The sequence below is a fragment of the Capricornis sumatraensis genome, chromosome 17 (genome assembly GCF_032405125.1).
Source record: "Capricornis sumatraensis isolate serow.1 chromosome 17, serow.2, whole genome shotgun sequence".
In the NCBI taxonomy this organism is placed as follows: Eukaryota; Metazoa; Chordata; class Mammalia; order Artiodactyla; family Bovidae; genus Capricornis; species Capricornis sumatraensis.
The window spans coordinates 7915537-7930654 of NC_091085.1; the positions used below are offsets into that span (position 1 = coordinate 7915537).

Below are 15118 nucleotides of genomic sequence, written 5' to 3' on the forward strand. Positions count from 1 at the left end.
TGTGGGCACAGAGAGTGTGTATGTGTAGACGGAGAGTATGTGTGTGGGCACAGAGTTTGTATGTGTGTGTGGGCACAGATTTTGTGTGTGTGTGTCAGCATAGAGTGTGTGTGTAGGCACAGAAAGTGTGTGTGTGTGTGTGTAGGCACAGAGAGTGTGTGTGTGTGGGCACAGAAAGTGTGTGTGTGTGTGTGTGTGTGTAGGCACAGAGTGTGTGTGTGTAGCACAGTGGCTGGAGACAAGATGGGAAACGACATAAAATACTTCCTGAGACTTGTTAAAAAAATAGACTTTATCCTGGTGATAAAGAACATCTGAAGAGTTCTTAGCAGTAGGAGAATACCATAATACCTACCCTGGAGACAGGTCATCGGAGAAGGCGATGGCAGCCCACTCCAGTACTCTCACCTGGAAAATCCCATAGGCGGAGGAGCCTGGTAGGTTGCACTCCATGGGGTTGCAAAGAGTCAGACACGACTGAGCGACTTCACTTTGACTTTTCACTTTCATACATTGGAGAAGGAAATGGCAACCCACTCCAGTGTTCTTGCCTGGAGAATCCCAGGGACGGGGGAGCCTGGTGGGCTGCTGTCTATGGGGTCGCACAGAGTCGGACACGACTGAAGCAGCTTAGCAGCAGACATGTCATGGATACTATTCTGGTTTTCTACTACTACATAACAACCTCACCAACCATTTTCTTAGGCTCACGATCTGCAAACAGAATTCATCCAGGGCACATGGGGACAGTTTGTCTGTGCTCTTCAGGGCCTGGGGCTTCAGCTGGATTGGCTTGACAGGTGGCATGGTTCTAACTGGAGCCACATACCTGAGGCTTCAGTCCCTTTGCACATGGCATCTTGTGTGTCTGGAACACCCAGGATAGTTCCTTCACTCACTTGTCTGGCTCTTGGGCCAATTGTTGGCTGGTTTTATCCCACCCACTTATTCTTTGTAACTGGCTTGGGTTTCTTATGGCATCTCACCACCAGCATCTGGCTTCCCCTTAACAGGAGCATTTCAAGACACCAGAACAAATATGACTCCATAATACTGCTTCCACAACCTTCCCTGTTGGTTTCTCAGGGCCAACTTAGATTCCTGTGTGTGAGGTTACTATATAAGGTGTGGATACTAGAGAAATGGTTTTACTAGGGACCATTTTTAGAGACTAGCTCTAAAATGGTGATATGCATAATAGATCAGAAGTTGGGTGAGGATCAGATGGGAGGATGCTGAAGTTACCAGTGTGCAGTAAGATCTGGTTGGTGTAGGGTTGTAGAAAGAAAGGTGGAGAAGAGAGAGCAGAACCAAGAGAGAGCAGAACCAAGAAATAGCAGATAAAATTGGCAGGACCCTCTTAATCTCTAGCATCTGGCACATAAAGGTACTTGTGGACTGAATGAATTGAAGAGGCATGTTAATTGTAGTGTAGATTATTTTTAGTGTCTTGCTCTGTACTTGCAGTACAATAACCTAATTTTTGCTCCCCAGTTATTAATTTGCTGCTGCTGCTGCTGCTAAGTCGCCTCAGTCGTGTCCGACTCTGTACAACCCCTTAGACGGCAGCCCACCAGGCTCTCCCATCCCTGGGATTCTCCAGGCAAGAACACTGGAGTGGATTGACATTTCCTTCTCCAGTGCATGAAAGTGAAAAATAAAAGTGAAGTCGCTCAGTCGTGTCCGACTCCTAGCGACCCCATGGACTGCAGCCTACCAGGCTCCTCTGTCCATGGGATTTTCCAGGCAAGAGTACTGGAGTGGGGTGCCATTGCCTTCTCTGAGTTATTCATTTACATATCATCAAACATTTTCTATAACCCTTTAAAGATTATTGGGTTATATTCTCATCAATCTGGAAGGAAATTACGTGGTTAAATACCATCTTCTTAATAGCTCATTAACTTTCTCATAGGTATATGTTTAATGTCCTTATTATTTAGATTTTTAAGATTTTAAATATCACATTTAATACATTCTAGTATTATGATGAAAGAAAGTTAATCTGTTCTGCAGATTATTTGGAAGTATGTGGTCCAGCATTTTGCAAACCCAGAGTAAAAGCCAAAAATGCTAAGCGTAGATGATTGTTATTCCAGGTATCACTTTGCTTTATTATTTTGGGTGCTTTATTCAAAAGGGACTTTAGATTTTAATCTAGTAGAACCAAGTTCAGTTTGGAAAGGTTATCAACAATGAATTGGATCATATATCTTCAAATTTTCACCTCTGTCACTGAAGTTCAAGAAGATTAGATAATGTACTTGGTGAAATACATAGTAAATACCCAGCGAAAAGTACTCACTAAATATATAAAAGTACTAAACATACTTATTAAAGTACATATTTAATTAAAAGTAGATCTACCATATGATCCAGCTGTCCCACTTCTGAGTGTATATCCAAAGGAAATGAAAACAGTCTTGGAATATCTACATTCCCCTTTGCCTGTAGCATTTTTTACTATAACCAAGACGTGGAAACAACTTGAATGTCCATCAGTGGCTGCGTGGATAGAGTGGTGCTAGAGTCAAAAAGCTGGCTTAAAACTCAGCATTCATAAAACTAAAATCATGGCATCCATTCCTATCATTTCATGGGAAACAGATGGGGAAGAAGAGAAAACAGTGACATTTCATTTTCTTGGGCTCCAAAATCACTGCAGACAGTGACTGCAAACATGAAATTAAAAGATGCTTGCTCCTTGGAAGGAAAGCTATGATAAACCTAGACAGCATATTAAAAAGCAGAGACATTACTTTGTGGACAAAGGTCCATCTAGACAAGGCTATGGTTTTTTCAGCAGTCATGTATGGATGTGAGAGTTGGACCATAAGGTAAGCTGAGCACCAAGGAAGTGATACTTTCTAATTGTGGTGTTGGAGAAGATTTGAGAGTCCCTTGGAGCGCAAGGAGATCAAACCATTCAATCCTAAAGGAAATCAACCCTGAATATTCCATTGGAAGGACTGATGCTGAAGCACCAGTATTTTGGCCATCCACCTGATGTGAAGAGCCAGCTCACTGGAAAAGATCCTGATACTGGGAAAGATTGAAGGCAGGAGAAGAGGATGACAGAGAATGAGATGGTTGGATGGCATCACCGACTCAATGGACATGAGTTTGAGCAAAGTTTAACAGGTTCCACACTGAACTTCTTCCTCTAGACTGGCCCCTGCAGCTTACACTTGGGGAGATGGCGAAGGACGTGCTGCAGTCCATGGGTTCACGAAGAGTTGGACACAACTGAGTAACTGAAAAACAACAGCATAGTCATGATTTGAAAAACTTCAGCCGTGGATAAAACTTGGGTGTCTTAGCATGAGTGTTATATAAAATGTAATCTCCTTGTATTTTTTTCAGATACCTTGGTATATAACTCATTACTTTTCTTTCCCTCATATTCTCTGCAAGGTATTTGAAGCAGTAATAGCTTGGGTGAATCATGACAAGGATGTGAGGCAAGAATTTATGGCTCGGCTGATGGAACATGTACGGTTACCTTTGCTTCCTCGGGAGTATTTAGTTCAGGTAAAAGTATTTGCAGAACACATAAGTATGCGCTAGCACCATGTCATTGGGGCAACAGTGTGTGGATTCTCGTTACAGAGTGGTAACCAGGCATAGGGCAGTAAATATACCTCATGTCCTCGGCAACTGCTACCTCTTGGGCTACTTCCCAGTCTTAAAGTTTGCTTCTCCCCAGTGTCTGATTTGCATAAGCAAGTACTGGAGCTTGTGAAAGCATTGTTTGTGGTGATGTAAGTACATGCAGAAACGACATCTGTAGTTCTGTGTCATTTCTGCATCTCTTTTGCCTTCCTTCTGTTAGCCTCCTCTAATTAGTGAATGGAATGGAATAGAATGGAATTCTAAGCTGAAGAAAACCGGGTTATTTGAAACAAATAGCAATAAATGGATTTTTAGTAGTCTCTGAACAATTTTAAATTTACTGTTTTATTATTAGCATTCCTTTATACTAGGATCATTTCAACATTTTAATTTTTTTTATTTTTTTCTCAGTTATTAAGCTACTTTTTTTTTTCTCTTTATTTTTATTTTTACTTTACAATACTGTATTGGTTTTGCCATACGTTGACATGAATCCGCCACGGGTGTACATGAGTTCCCAATCCTGAACCTCCCTCCCACCACCCTACCCGTATCATCTCTCTGGGTCATCCCAATGCACCAGCCCCAAGCATGCTGTATCCAGTATCGAACCTAGACTGGTGATTCATTTCTTACATGATAGTATGCATGTTTCAATGCCATTCTCCCAAATCATCCCACCCTCTCCCTCTCCCACAGAGTCCAAAAGTCTGTTCTGTACATCTGTGTCTCTTTTGCTGTCTCACATACAGGGTTATCATTATCATCTTTCTAAATTCCATATATATGTGTTAGTATACTGTATTGGTGTTTTTCTTTCTGGCTTACGTCACTCTGTATAATCGGCTCCAGTTTCATCCACCTCATTAGAACATTTTAATTTATAATTGAAGCCATCCAGTGAAACTTTTTTTTTTAATTATTTGTTTTTAACTGGAGGATAATTGCTTTACAGTGTTGTGTTGGTTTCTGCTGTTTATCAATATGAAGAAACATTTCTTTATTCGCATTAGATCTGAACATTTTAGAATTGTTTGAAGCTTGTTTACTTGTTGTCGTATATCACTTGTACTCCACCTTTAAGAAAATGAACAGGAAAAAAAGAAACCTATCCTGCATTTAAGGATAGGGATAGGAGGAACAAGATTTATTTGTGGTATAGGCACATTGTTATAAAGTATTTTGAATCCCTTTACTGGATATTGTATTTCAAGGTTTAAGAGATTGTCTTTATAACATTACCTCCCCTGCTTAAAGGACTCATTATCTCAATTTTCTAATTTTTCTTACTGTGTGGCTTAAACTATTTCTTAATTTGGCTTAAAGATAACAAATAGATGAATATAGTACTACTAAAGATTATTCTGTAACTGACATTGAAGTATATGATTTTCATTGCAGTTCTTTATTATTTATATGTTTTTCTCTGCAGACCAGATAGTCAAGCATCTTTTTTTAAACTTGCCTCTGTAACTTTTAGATTGAACCAGAAGATAGTTATTCTTTTTTCTTCTTCTTTACTTGTTTGTCATTTTCACATGAATTAGCTATCCCCTCATAGGGTGAGTCTGATTTCTTCTTTCAGAGGGTTGAGGAAGAAGCACTGGTGAAGAACAGCAGTGCTTGCAAAGATTACCTCATTGAAGCTATGAAGTACCATCTGCTACCAACAGAGCAGCGTATATTAATGAAGAGTGTCCGGACCCGACTGAGGACACCCATGAACCTTCCCAAAGTAGGATCTGCTGTTCATACCTGTTACTACCTCATCTGAAAGGCCCATAATGAGGCTCTTAATTTATTTTACTCATCTGAATTTCCATGTACCCAGGAATTCATTGTAGTATATGTAATTCACTTCTTTTTTGATTTTGTCTGTGGAGGGTGGGCATTTTTTGACTCATTTAATCTTTATAAACCACATGATATTGCTCTTCTGAAATAGAGGCAACTGGTATTTATCCCTTCTGAGTTTCTTCAGCTCTAGCTAACAGCAGAGAGGATAATCAGAATATGTAGATCTAAAGGTTTCTTTGTAAGCTACATGTTTGTGTGATAAGTGAAAACTGAGTAGTTTCACAGAATTGCTTACAACTAAGGATGCTAGCTTGTTCCTTTTGTTGCCTCCTATTGTCTGTTGTGTACAAATAGTACACAGTTTGATGGTTCACTCACACATCATACATAGCCATTTCAGTGTAGATTTCCCAGATGTCTTCCCAGATCTCCAGTGTTCCTAAATTTCCTATGTGAAAGTTTGTATTCTATCTTTATCTTTTTAGTTGAAGCCATTCATTTCTTACTGATTAAATTTTCTTTACAGATAACCCCTCATTTCTATCTTTCTGTTTGCAGTTTCTTCTGCTCTGCGTGCATCTTTATAGTACTAGGAGGCCAGCACTTTAAGCACCATTTTGTGTATGGTCTGATCAAAATGATCCATACATAATATAATACTTTTATTTATGTATTGATTTCTAGCTCTCATGTGTTTGGGGGCAATGATGGATTAAGAAATAAGAATTAATCTGTTATCTATTGTTTTCTTACATCATCTTTAGTTATTTTTATATTTCCATTAAATTATATCTTTTATATTCTTTCACTTTAATAATTTTATTTAGTATTTTTTCAAAGTTTTTTTTTTTTGAGTCTACATTTTAGTTGCTTCAAATCCATATTAGTAGTGTTTTTCTGTTTTGCCCAGTGTTAAGAGTTCTCAATTTAGAACTGATTATATTTTGCCAGTGTGCTACTCCCTCCTTTTTTTCTAAATTATTAGTAAATATTTTAATTTAAAATGGACTTCCTGGTGATTCCTCGTTAGAAATACCTACTTACCAATATAGTCCATTTATAGGAAGTGTCAGTCCACATTATTGTATTTATTATCTAAACCAAAAACAAGTAATTTGGCAAATAGCATCTGATGAGATCTAGGATCATATAGATTCAAATTTAGCATGATTTTTTTTTTTTAATGTCCCTCTGTGTGTTACTCATCATTTCATAGGCTCCGAGAAATTTGAATGCTTTTCTCAAAATATTCTAAAGTTTTAGTAAAAATTATTGTCACTTAAAAGATATTTGCAAGGCACTCACTTCCTGCCCTATTTTGAAAATTGGTATTTGCCGTTTTTAAATTTTCTGATCTCTCCTCAGTTCTCCAAGATTTTTCAAAAATAATTGTAAGTGGCTCAGTAAGTACATTAGCTAGTTCCCTTAATACCTTAGTATGCATGCCATCTGGGTCTGCTGATTTTATAAGTGTTTACATTTTCCAAATACCTTTTACCTCCTTTTATAAGAAGTCATCTCTATTAAGTCTTCATTACTTCATATCTGTCCATATTGTTTGGTGTCAGTTTTTGTTCTTACCAAAAAATACAGATTTATAAAAGCCATCTATGGCCTTAGCCCATTTGAATTATTATTTCTTCTATGCTGGTCTTTTTAACTTCCTTCTAAAAGGTTTGTCTTATCTTTAATACTTTTTAAAGATTTCATTTTTTTAAAAGGTCTCTTCTTAACCTGTATATTTCCTTAGCTGGCATCTTTAGCTTTGCTGTCTTTAGCTATGCCTTAACCTTTAGAGTGAAAACTAATTCTCTTCTAATATCTGTAATAAGCATGCTACCTTTAAAAACATTCTAAAGAGTTCTTGGTGAAATCCTGTCAATTATTTTCTCTTTTGTGATCATCTATTCAGTTGACACTGTCTCTAGGCTCTTCTCTGCCAAGGGGTTTGGATGGCCCTCCCAACTGTATTAAACTTCGGATTTCTCAGTTCTTTAGCTTTGATTTCATGGTGGGTATGCTGATCCATGAAGGTTCTATTCTGCTCTCTCAGGGTGACTGGAGAGTAGGGCGGCACACCTAACAGGTAGCAGGGAGATATACTGCTGCTAGTTTTGTATTTGCATAGTCTCTCCTGAAAGTTTATTTATCTGCACATATTTTTGAAAAGTGCTTCTACTGGATGCTTTTACAATAGCACTGTTTGTCATTTTAGAGGGGCTATATTCAAGATTAATTCTAACTAGATAGTTAAGAATGAGGCAACATGATTAACAGTAATGATGCATTTTATTATAATCACAATAAGACACATCAGACAAAATGTGGTGGCAGTCCTGGAATAATAGATAATATGTCTACCATGACAGTGACTTATTAGTCTCTGATTCTGTGGACTCATACTTATTTGCATAAGATAAATCTTTTTATAGCTCAGACATTAGTTTTATATCTTCAGTAAACCGTCTTGGGAATGTGTAAGGCACTCTTGGATTTGGACAGTATAATGAAAAACTGTGTATGTTTTGCTACTATATGTTATTGTTTAGTTCAGTCTCTCAGTTGTGTCCGATTCTTTGTTACTCCATGGACTGCAGCATGCCAGGCCTCCCTGTCCATCACCAACTACCAGAGTTTACTCAAGCTCATGTCCATTGAGTCGGTGATGCCATCTAACCATCTCATCCTCTGTCGTCCCCTTCTCCTCCTGCCTTCAATCTTTCCCAGCATCAGGGTCTTTTCAAATAAGTCAGTTCTTCGCATCAGGTGGCCAAAGTATTGGAGTTTCAGCTTCAGCATCAGTCCTTCCAGTGAATATTCAGGACTGATTTCCTTTAGGATGGACTGGTTGGATCTCCTTGCAGTCCAAGGGATTCTCAAGAGTTTTGTCCAACACCACATTTCAAAAGCATCAGGTGTCTTTATAGTCCAACTCTCACATCCATATATGACCACTGGAAAAACCATAGCCTTTACAAGACGGACCTTTGTTGGCAAAGTAATGTCTCTGCTTCTTAATATGCTGTTGAGGTTGGTCATAACTTTTCTTCCAAGGAGCAAGCGTCTTTTAATTTCATGGCTGTGGACAGTATCTGCAATAATTTTGGAGCCCCCCAAAATAAGTCTGTCACTGTTTCCACTGTTTGTCAATAGTTGTATTGTGCGGGCTTAGTTGCTTCTCAGCATGTGGGACTTTAGTTCCCTGACCAGAGATCAAACCCACATCCCCTGGATTGCAATGAAGATTCTTAACCACTGAACCACCAGGGTTAACAATAACCATTGGACCACCAGAGTTAACAGTAACACCGCATGTTATTGTTAGCTTCTTTTTTTATTTGGAACCTGTATTTTTGTAAATGCTATCATATTATTTCTGTCTGTTTTTCTTTATTTTACCCAGGATATCTAAATTTGATATTTCAGGAGGCAATTTAAACTAATATTTAATAGGTAAAGAAAATGAAAAAACAAAGTTTAATTGATCTACATTTCAAGATGCTCACTTGATTTTGTGTAACTAACTCCCTACTTTGTACCTTCCTTAAATATGTCATATTTAACTTTTCCATACACATGTCTTTGTAGTTTTCTATTCCTTTATATTAGCATAATAAGTATGGTGTTTCTCATGTGAAACCAGCTGTCTTTTACCAACAGTTGGGATGTCAGAATCATGACACACTTTTGATGGTAGTAACACTGTCTCTTGATCTCATACAAATATCCCTGCTCTCGTCTTCCCATTATACATTCTTCCTTTCCTGGCTATCTCTGATTTTCAGAGTTCCAAATCCTCAACCCATTTTACTTCTCTTGGGTGAGTAAAGGCCAGATATTACTACCTTTCTCTGTAATCAGTAGCACATTTTCCCTTCCCATTTTTGATCTACAAGAAGTGAACTGTTGCATGGAAATCATAAGATTCATAGTTGCGAATCATGAAATCTATTCAACTATTTTGTTTCTCAAGGATTTTTTGAAAAGTATTCCCTTTAGAGATTTTTTTTTTAACTGTAACCAAGCCTCTTCTAGCTATTGTGTAACTGCTGGGCAGAGTTTAAAAATTTAAGCACAGATAGATCTTGTATAGATCCCTAGATACAGGATTGATCTTACTGTCTGTTGCACCTCTGTGATTTCACAACTTTTCCCCCTCCCTTTTTTTCCTTTAGGAATAGTAAGGAAGGGTAATGCAGATTTTCTTTGTTAATTCTGCCTTTTATTTATTTGCATTCAACACTAGGGGAATGACAGGTCTAAAAAAACTTATATAATTGTGCTGTATCTGATCTTTTTAAGACCTTTAAAATTCTTTCTCCTTTCCTCTAAATTACTAGAACAAGCTTCTTTTTGGAAATAGGACTTACTTTGATTTCTATGTACCCATCTTTCTATAGTTTTAAGTACAAGTAGGTCATTGTTCAGTCAAGGTGCAAACTTCCCCTTTTTGTGTCTATGAATCATTCCATCTTCTGTTTGAGTTTTTGTTTCTTTTGAACATTCTTTTTCCTGTGGTTATCTAACTTTTTGCTTGAAAAGTCCCTGCCGTTCTTTACAGTGTTCTACTTGTGACATCATTAACTTTTACATTCTTCTGAATTGACAGGTATCCAAAGTGTGCTCATTTATATTCATTAAAAGACAAACACATTGATTGCTAAATCCCATCTATCTAAAGGTTCTCCCCGCTCCAGGAAGTTTTCACTAAATTACAGCTACATTTCATTTTCTGGTCAGGAATAGCAGTTAATGTCTATAATCATATATAATTGTATATTATTCTTGAACTACTTTAGAATCTTGTCTCCCTAGTGAAATCTATAAGCTCTTAGGGATAGAGACCATGTCTTATATTTCTTATATAGAACACCTTAGCACAGTTCTGATTAAACACAGATGATAGACACTTAATAAATAGTTGGTGAATTGAGTTGACCTCACTTATTCTCTGCTCATTCATTTGTTATGATTTCTAGTATCTCCATTATCTGGCCTCTTGTTTGTTTTATCTGTGGGACATCCATGGAGATCTCTTTACTTGATATCTAGGAATCTGTACTCTCTCGTGAACTTAAATTTAATTAGTGCTCCTTTTTCAGTAGTGTTTTTTTTTCTTCTTCCATCTTTCTTTTAATACCATACTGTCCTCTTCACCTCATTTACCCACTAACATAAATTTCATTTTGTCTGCTCTCCTAGGTTGTGGAGATCTAATCCCTGGTCATTACAAAGCTGGGATCTAGTTTATAGCAAGCCCTATGACATACTGCAGCCTTGCCAGTGCTGATTGCCTGCTGTTTTTGGCTTAAATACTGCTTCTGCTTGAAGGATCAGAAACTTATTTTAGTTTCTGATATCCTTATTTTTGACTAAATGTGCTAGAAAATAGAATTGTAGTTCTAACATATGTGTGCCCCCTTGGTGATGTTTATTAAATGTTTATTAGGTGGTTGTTTTCCCTCAGCTCACCCTACCATCTTCATCCTAATACTCTCCATGTCATTGTCTTTGTATCGGTAAGACATTTTAAATCCCTGAGTATGCAGTAGTTGTTTGTTCAAGTGCTTATACTTCTGCCCTTCCAGTTAATGGTGGTGGTTGGGGGCCAAGCACCAAAGGCTATTCGAAGTGTGGAATGCTATGACTTCAAAGAAGAGCGATGGCACCAAGTAGCAGAATTGCCTTCTAGGAGATGTAGAGCAGGTAAGCATGATGCATTGTGATCATTTCCCTGTTGCTGGGTCATTGGGAGTTTCCTCTCAGGTCTTATCTTACTAACTAGAAGAATCTATTGGAAAAACTTTGATTAAAATAGCTATGTGATTAAACAGTGATTCAGGAGCCTCATACAACTCACAAGACATTGGTGGAGTTAGCAGCTTCTTTCTTTAATTTACATATTTTTCTGATTCTAATGTAAGGTGGAGTATTAGCAATTTGCTGGATATTTTCCTAGTTACCTTTGTTGAAGTATTGAGAAGCAATTCTTTAGCTTGGGACACTTATTGCTAAGAAATTCCTAACTTGGCTATAATCCACAGTTGCTTTCTTCCAAGCTTCTGCTTTTCAAGCATTTGTTGAAATGGACCTTAATTTAGCCAAAACTGCAATCAGAAAAAGACGTTTGCAATTTCTAAGAATTCTTTCTGAGACTCAAACCTGGATCTGTAAATTCATGTCTCCCAGTGCAAAATGAGTTGTAAGCGTAACAGAACATTTCTATTGTGGTAGTCCTTTCACAGTACATCCTGGAGCTCGTTATATAAGAACATAGATTTAACTCATTCCTTTATATCTGTCTAGTATGTTGGAGAGGGGGTTCTGGATGTAGTATAATTTTTACTAGTTTTTAATTGAACATTAAAATTGTTTTTAATCTTTCTTTATGAATAGTGCTGCAATTCCTTATACATATATCATTATGTATGTGTGCTAATAGATTTTAGTTGGATAAAACTCTAGAAATGGAATAATTATTAAAAGGGTCTCTTAAGATAGACTAATTATTATTTCCACTAACAGTAAATATGAAGGTACTAATTTCCCTACATACCCAATGAAAGTGAAAGTCCTCAGTCCTGTCCAGCTCTTTGCAACCCCATGGACTATATAGTCCATGGAATTCTCCAGGCTTCCCAACCCAGGGCTTGAACCCAGGTCTCCCACATTGCAGGCAGATTCTTTACCAGCTGAGCCACAAGGGAAGCCAAGAATTCTAGAGTGGGTAGCCTATCCCTTCTCCAAGGGATCTTCCCAACCCACAAATCAAAATGGGGTCTCCTGCACTGCAGGTGGATTCTTTACTAACTGAGCTATCAGGGGAGCCCCTATAATACCTTATAATTAAATGTTTGAGTTTTGCAAGCTGGTAGGTGAAAAATTCTTTCACATCTAGTCTGCACTTCTATTTTGAGGAAAGTTAAACATCTTTCTAAATGGTCAGTTCATGGTTTCATGATTTGTGCCATTGTTTTATTATTGATTTGATATGTTAAGGAAAATAGCCCTTTTTCCCTGTCAGTTGTGGTGTGAATATGTATTTGTATTAATCTTTTGACTTTATTTGCATTATTTTTGTGTTATTTTTGCCATGTAACACTATTACTTTCTATATGTTCCTGTACCATCAGAATTTTGTCCTTGTACTTATGGATTTCTTTCCTATATAGAAAAGCCTAATTCAAAAATTATTTGTGTGTATAATTCATAGTATTAATATCTTATATAGCTGTGATAGTTCTCAAAACTTAAGAAATCAGTATTGGTATATTACTATTACCTAAGCTACAGGCTTACTGTATTTTAGTTTTTTCTGTTAATGTTTGTATTCTGTTTCAAGACCTCACATTGCATGCATGCATGTATTTATAATTGAAGTAAATATAGTTGATTTACAATATTGTGTTAGTTTCAGGTATACAGCAAAATGATTCACTTACATTTATCTTAAGACTATTTTCCATTATACATTATTGCAAGATATTGAATATAGTTCTCTGTGCTATACAGTAAATCCTTGTTGCTTATCTACCTTATGTGTAGTAGTATGTATGTGTTAATCCCACACTTCTAATTTATTCTTTTCTCCATTTCCCCTTTGGTAGCCATAAGTTTGTTTTCTGTGTCTGTGAGTGTGTTTTGTATGTAGATTTGTTTGTATCATTTTTAGACTCCACATATGTGATGTCATATAGTATTTGTCTTATGACTTACTTCTGTATGATATTCTCTAGGTTCATCCATATTGCTGCAAATGGTAGTATTTCATTTTTTGTTATGACGGAGTAGTATTCCTCTGTATATGTGACACATATTAAACCAATCATCTATTGGTGGACACTTGGTTTGTTTCCATGTCTTTGCTATTGTAAATAGTGCTACTCTGAACATTGAGGTGCATGTATCTTTACAAATCACAATTTTCATCTTTTCCAGATATATGCCCAGGAGGGGGATTGCTGGATCATATTGTAGTTTGCATTTTTAGCTTTTTAAAGAAAACTCCATACCATTTTCCACAATGGCTACACCAGTTTACATTCCCACCAATAGTGTAGGAAGGTTCCCTTTTCTTCACATCCTTTTCAGCATTTATCATTTGTAGATTTTTTGATGAAGGCATCTGACCACTGTGACATAATACTTCACTGTGGTTTTGATTTGCACATCTCATAATCTCAGATGTTGAACATCTTTTCATTTGCCTGTTTGGACATCTATTTATCTTCTTTGGAGAAATGTCTATTTAGGTCTTCTGCCCATTTTCTGATTGGGTTGATTTTTTTTCTTTTTGTATTGACTTGTATGAGTGGTTTGTATATTTGGGATATTAACCCCTTGTCAGTTGCACCATTTGGAAATGTTTTCTCCCATTCCATAGGTTGCCTTTTCATTTTGTTGATGGTTTTCTTTGCTGTGATTGTGTTTGTGATGGTTTCCTTTGATTCCTTAAAAATCAAAATTTTTAAGTTTTGGCCACCTCATGCAAAGAGTTGACTCATTGGAAAAGACCCTGATACTGGGAGGGACTGGGGGCAGGAGCAGAAGGGGACGACAGAGAATGAGATGGCTGGATGCCATCACTGACTAGATGGACATGAGGTTGAGTGAACTCCGGGAGTTGGTGATGGACAGGGAGGCCTGGCATGCTGCAGTTCATGGGGTCGCAAAGAGTCGGACATGACTGAGTGACTGAACTGAACCAAACTGAGGTCCTGTTGTTGATATTTGCTCTTACTTCTTTTGCCTTGGGAGACTGCTCTAAGAAAATATTGCTGTGATTTATTTCCAAGAATGTTTTGCCTGGTTTTTCTTCCAGGCATAGCATGCCTTACATTTTGGTTTTTAAACCATTTGTGTTTATTTTTGTAGGTGGTATGAGGGAGTATTCTAATTTCATTGATTTACATGCAGCTGTTAAGCTTTCCCAACACTACTTGTTGAAGAGACTCTCTCTTTTCTATTGCTTAGTGTTGTCTCCTTTGTTGGATTAATTGACCATAGGTATGTGGCTTTATTTCTGGGCTCTCTATTCTCTTCCATTGATATATATGTCTGTTTTTGTATCATTACCATAGTGTTTTGTTTACTGTAGCTTTGTAGTTTTGTGTGATGTCTAGAAGAGTTATACCTCCAGCTTTATTCTTTTCCCTCAGTATTTCTTTGGCATTTCTGGGTCATTTATGGTTCCATATAAGTTTTAGTATTGTTTGTTCTAGTTCTCTGAAAACTGTACCGAGTATTACAGATTGCATTTAATGTGTAAATTGTATGGTCATTTTAGCAATATTATTTTTGTAAGAGCAAGAGATTTCTTTCCAATTCTGAATCATCTCCAGTTTCCTTCATTGTTGTTTTATAGTTTTCAGCATATAGATCTTCTGCCTCCTTGGTTACACTTATTCCTAGGTTGTTGGAATTTCAAATGGGACTTATCTTTTAAACTTTGTTTTTCTGATATTTCATTGTTTATGTAAAGGAATGCAACAGATTTCTGTGTATTAATCTTGTATCCTGCCATGTTGTTGAGTTTATTTAATAGTTCTAATAGTTGTTTGTGGAATCTTAAGGGTTCTCTATAGAGAATGTCACATCATGTGCAAATAATGACAGTTCTTACCTCTTCTCTTCCTATTTGGATACATTTTATTTCTTGTCAGACTGATATGACTAGGACTTCCAATACAGTATTGAGCAGAAGCGGTAA

General features: G+C 37.0%; 1 protein-coding gene across 1 annotated transcript in view; it reads left to right on the forward strand.

Moving 5' to 3' along the window:
* The window catches only part of KLHL2 (kelch like family member 2), a 157260-nt gene that overhangs the window by 128186 nt on the left and 13956 nt on the right, over positions 1-15118 (forward strand). The window contains exons 7-9 of the mRNA XM_068989725.1: positions 3415-3531; positions 5198-5347; positions 10998-11115. Of these exons, the coding sequence (XP_068845826.1) occupies positions 3415-3531; positions 5198-5347; positions 10998-11115 (385 nt within the window). The remainder of the gene's footprint in view (positions 1-3414; positions 3532-5197; positions 5348-10997; positions 11116-15118) is intronic.